The 4,183-nt window shown below is 48.1% G+C and overlaps 1 protein-coding gene across 2 annotated transcripts in view; it reads right to left on the reverse strand.

Annotated features, from left to right (window-relative positions):
* Positions 1–1,146: 1,146 nt before the first annotated feature.
* STYXL1 (serine/threonine/tyrosine interacting-like 1) overlaps positions 1,147–4,183 on the reverse strand; it is a 67,160-nt gene continuing 64,123 nt past the window's right edge. For both annotated transcript variants that reach the window (XM_006773383.2, XM_015570272.1), the window contains one exon: positions 1,147–1,388. In XM_006773383.2, coding sequence (XP_006773446.1) covers positions 1,257–1,388 — 132 coding nt within the window. In that variant the 3' untranslated portion in view covers positions 1,147–1,256. The remainder of the gene's footprint in view (positions 1,389–4,183) is intronic.

Consider the following 4,183-nt stretch of genomic DNA (forward strand, 5'->3'; position numbering starts at 1 on the left):
CGGTCCCTCGCTGGGCTCCCCTAGTTGTGCCAACCGCGTGGTGCAGCCAGCACTGCCCCGGCCCGTCATGCTGGACGTATTCTAAAGCCCACAGCGGTGCCACCTGCTTCAAACACTTTCGTTCTTGGGAAGTTGCGCCTCAGCGAGGAGGGAATTCTGAACCTCTTCCCTCGCTTGGATTTTTACAGCGGCCTCCTGTCTCCCTGCCTCCAGGCTCGCCGCTACTGTCCCTTCACACAGCTACCAGACTGCCCTTCCGAAAACACAAGGCGAATCCCCACCATGTCCCTGCAAAAACTTCCCAAAGGCTCTGCCCTGCCTACCACCAGGACCCTAACGTCAGAGCCAGCGCTGCGGCCACCCCAGGATGTGTTCCAGCTGAGATCCTGACTGAAGCCTGCGTGGCCAGAAAAGCCCTTACCCCCCTCGAGGGCTTAGGCCTGCTGGGGTAGGCGGGACCTCCAACCTTCTGCAGAGGTGAGATGGCATTCACCTCTCTGTCCCCAGCCCTGCCCAGGAGCAGGGAATATTTGCTGAATGAGCAATTGATGGACATCCTAAATTCCTCATCCGTTCCCTTGTCTGTGCCCTGTCCTGCTCCAGGCTTGTTCTGTGGGTGCTACCCATTCTGAAGAAAACTCCTTTTATGACCTGAGGAATTTATAGAAGCCTGTGTGTGGAAGATGGGAGGGCTAGGAATCTCTTCTTGGTAAACACGTAGGCAGAAATGAGTGGGAGGAAGACAAGGAAATTTGTACAAATGATGGAGTGATGGGGCACGCTGGGACTGGAGATGAGACAAAAGTGTACCCTTATGCCAGGAGCCTCTCAGTTGCCAAGCTTGGGCTTGCATCCCTAGGACTGGGGAATGTGCCCATGGGTGGGTATTGTGATACCCCTATGATCTACCACTGGCAGAGGGAACCCCTAGAGCTCCCCCAGGTAGCCTTCAAAGGGTCCAAGTCATGGGGGGGACATGGGGCTGCTCTGGCAGGCAGCCTCAGGAGGGCAGTGGGGGTGGTCCAGGATGATGGGGGTGGGGGGTGCCGGCGACATCAGGGTGCTCGCTGAGTTTGAGCAGGGTATCTGCTATGTGGCATGAACCAGGAGCTTGGGAAGAACCAATGCAGGAGGCTGACAAGAGGCTCCAGGTAGCAAAGGCCTTTTTCCACACCAACCTGGTTACACACCCCCGCCCATTACCCCACAAGAAGCTCCCAGCAACGTTCTTCAGAACCATAGCTGAGCCACAGAGATCAGCAGAGTGGAACCGAGATATCTGTGATGAAGCCTCCGAGAACAATCGTCTCCCATTGTGACAGCTGAGCCACTAAGGCCCGATTTGGACACACGTTGTTTTTGCACTTCTTGACGTGTTCCCAGGACTTCTGTGAACATAAGGAGAGAAAGACTTCAGAATTGGACCTGGGCCCTTCCCACTTAGATCACAGCCAGCTCAGGAGGGACAGGAGGCATTTACCCATGGGCCAGCAACATGGCTTAAGGGCTGGACACAAATAGCAAGGGTTAATACATTAGGACAAAGAAGTCAGAGCTGGCAAGCCCCTCTGCATCTCTGCTTCTGAATATAGAGACAGGAATCATTCGTATTTCAGAGGCTCCTGTGAAGGTTGAGGCAACATACATAAAACCTCCTGTGAACAAGAAAGCATCATGCCCATGCCTGGCACACGATGCAGCCTCAACAGAGGTTTGTGTTTTAAGTGGATGAATTAAGGGAAAGGGGAAGAGAACTATGGCTAATTCTCTGAAGAAGGAAAATCAAAGCTGCCTTCTTTGTCCACTAAAATGTAGGAATGGTTATTACTGGAAGTCAAGTGACAAGCTGGTATGATCTGGATTGAGAACAGAGGAAGAAGAAAAAGACAAAAGTGGTGCCTCAACAAACTAAGAATAGAAAGAAACTATCCTAACATAAGAAAGGTCATATATGAAAAGCCCACAGATAACATCATATTCAATGATGAAAGACTGACTGCGTTTCCTTTCTTTGATCAGGACAAAACAAGGATGCCTGCTTTCACCACTTCTATTCAACACTGTACTAGAAGTCCTAGCCAGAGCAATTAGGAGAAACAAGAACAAGAAGAAAGAATAAAAGGCATCCAAATTGGAAAGAAAGAAGTAAAATAATCTTTTTGCAGCTGACCTGTTCTTATGTGTAAAATACCTTAAAGGTAACACACACACACAAAAAAAAAACTTGTTAGAATAAATGAATTTAGCATATTTACAGGATATAAAATCAACACTCAAAATCAGTTTTGGGACATCTGTAATACCGTCAAGAACAACAAAAACACAGTTGCATATCTATACATAATAATGAACATTCCAAAAGGGAAATGAAGAAAATAATCTATATATATAAAAAACCAGCGACCGGAACACAGTAACCACCAGAACGAGCGGTCACTATGACACCCACTGCGGCCAGCAAATGGGCCGATGGGGAGCGGGGGGCCAGCTGGCTAACCTCCCATGGCCCCTGCCCCCCACCCAGCCAGCCCTGCCCCTGATTGGCCTCTCCCACCCTGATCAAGGGCAGGGCAGCTGGCCAACTCCCCCGCCCGCAGCCCTTCCCCCTACCTGGCCCCACCCCCGATGGGGGCCACCCCCCCAATTGGCCCATGGGCCCTCCCCCCCAGCCATCTCTGCCCCCAATTGGCTCCCCCACTCTGATCGCCATGCCCCCACACTAATCGGGCCTGGGGCTGGCCGGCCAACCTTCCATGGCCCCTTCCCCAGATGCTGACCCCTGATGGGCCCCACCACCCCATTCGGGGGTCGAGCCAGCTGGCCCACCACCCACAGCCCAGTCCCTCCCCCAATTGGCCCTCCCACCCCAATTATGGGCGGGGCCTGCTGGCCAATTGCCTGTGGCCCCTCCCCCAAGCCAGCCTGCCCGGATTAGGCCTGATCAGGGCAGGCCGCTGGCCAACCTCTCACTGTCTCCTCCTCCTGACAGGCCCGCCCCTTTTCGCCCCAATGGGGCTGGGCTAGCCGGACCCACCCATGCACAAATTCGTGCACTGGGCCTCTAGTTTTATCTACCACAGCATCAAAAATAATACTTAGGAATAAACGTAAGCAAGGAGATGAAAGATTTGTACCCCCAAAACTATAAAATGTTGATGAAAGAAATTAAGAGACATAAATAAATGAAAAGATATCCCATTTACATGGATTGGAAGATTTAATATTGATAAGATGTCAATATTACCTGAAGTGATCTACACATTTAATGCAAACTGTATCAAAAACCCAACAGCATTTTTTTGCAGAAATAGAAAAATACATCCAAAAATCATATGGAATCTCAACGAATCACTGAATAGCCAAAACAATCAAGTAAAAAGAAAAGCAAAGTTGGAGGCCACACACTTCCTGATTTCAAACCTTCAAAGTTATTACAATACTATAATAATCAAAACTGTGTAGTCCTGGCATAAAGACACTTAAGACCAATGGAGTGAAATAGCCCAGAAATAAACCCTCAGATGTATGGTCAAGTAATTTCACCAAGGTGCCAAAACCATTTAAAGGAGAAAGGGCAGCCTTTTTAACAAATGGTGTTGGGAATACTGGATATATACATGCAAAAGCATGAAGCTGGACCCTATCTTACACCATGTACAAAAAATGAACTCAAAATAATCGAAGACCTAAAATGTAAGAGCTAAAACTATAAAACCCTTAGAAGAAAACATATGGGAAAAGTTTTATGACACCAGATTTGGCAATTATTTCTTGAATATGACACTAAAAACACAGGTGATAAACAGATAAATTGGACTACATCAAAATTAAAAACTTTTGTGCATCAAAAGAAACAATCAACAGAGTAAAAAGGCAAGCCACAGAGTGAAAGAAAACATTTGCAAGTTATATACTTGCTTTATATCCAGATATATATCCAAATGTTAATATGAAGAATATAAGAAACTCCTAAAACTCAACAACAAAAAACAATCCATTTAAAAATTAACAAAGTGCCCTGCCTGGTGTGGCTCAGTTGGTTGAGCATCCTCCCTTACACAAGGAGGTTGCTGCTTTGATTCCAGGTCAGCACACATGCCTGGGTTGTAGGCTCAACCCTCCATGGGGGGTGTGTAGCAGGCAGCCATCAAAGTTGCATGTGTTGTGTTCTCACATTGAGGTT

The sequence above is a fragment of the Myotis davidii genome, unplaced genomic scaffold, assembly GCF_000327345.1.
Source record: "Myotis davidii unplaced genomic scaffold, ASM32734v1 scaffold726, whole genome shotgun sequence".
Taxonomy (NCBI): Eukaryota; Metazoa; Chordata; class Mammalia; order Chiroptera; family Vespertilionidae; genus Myotis; species Myotis davidii.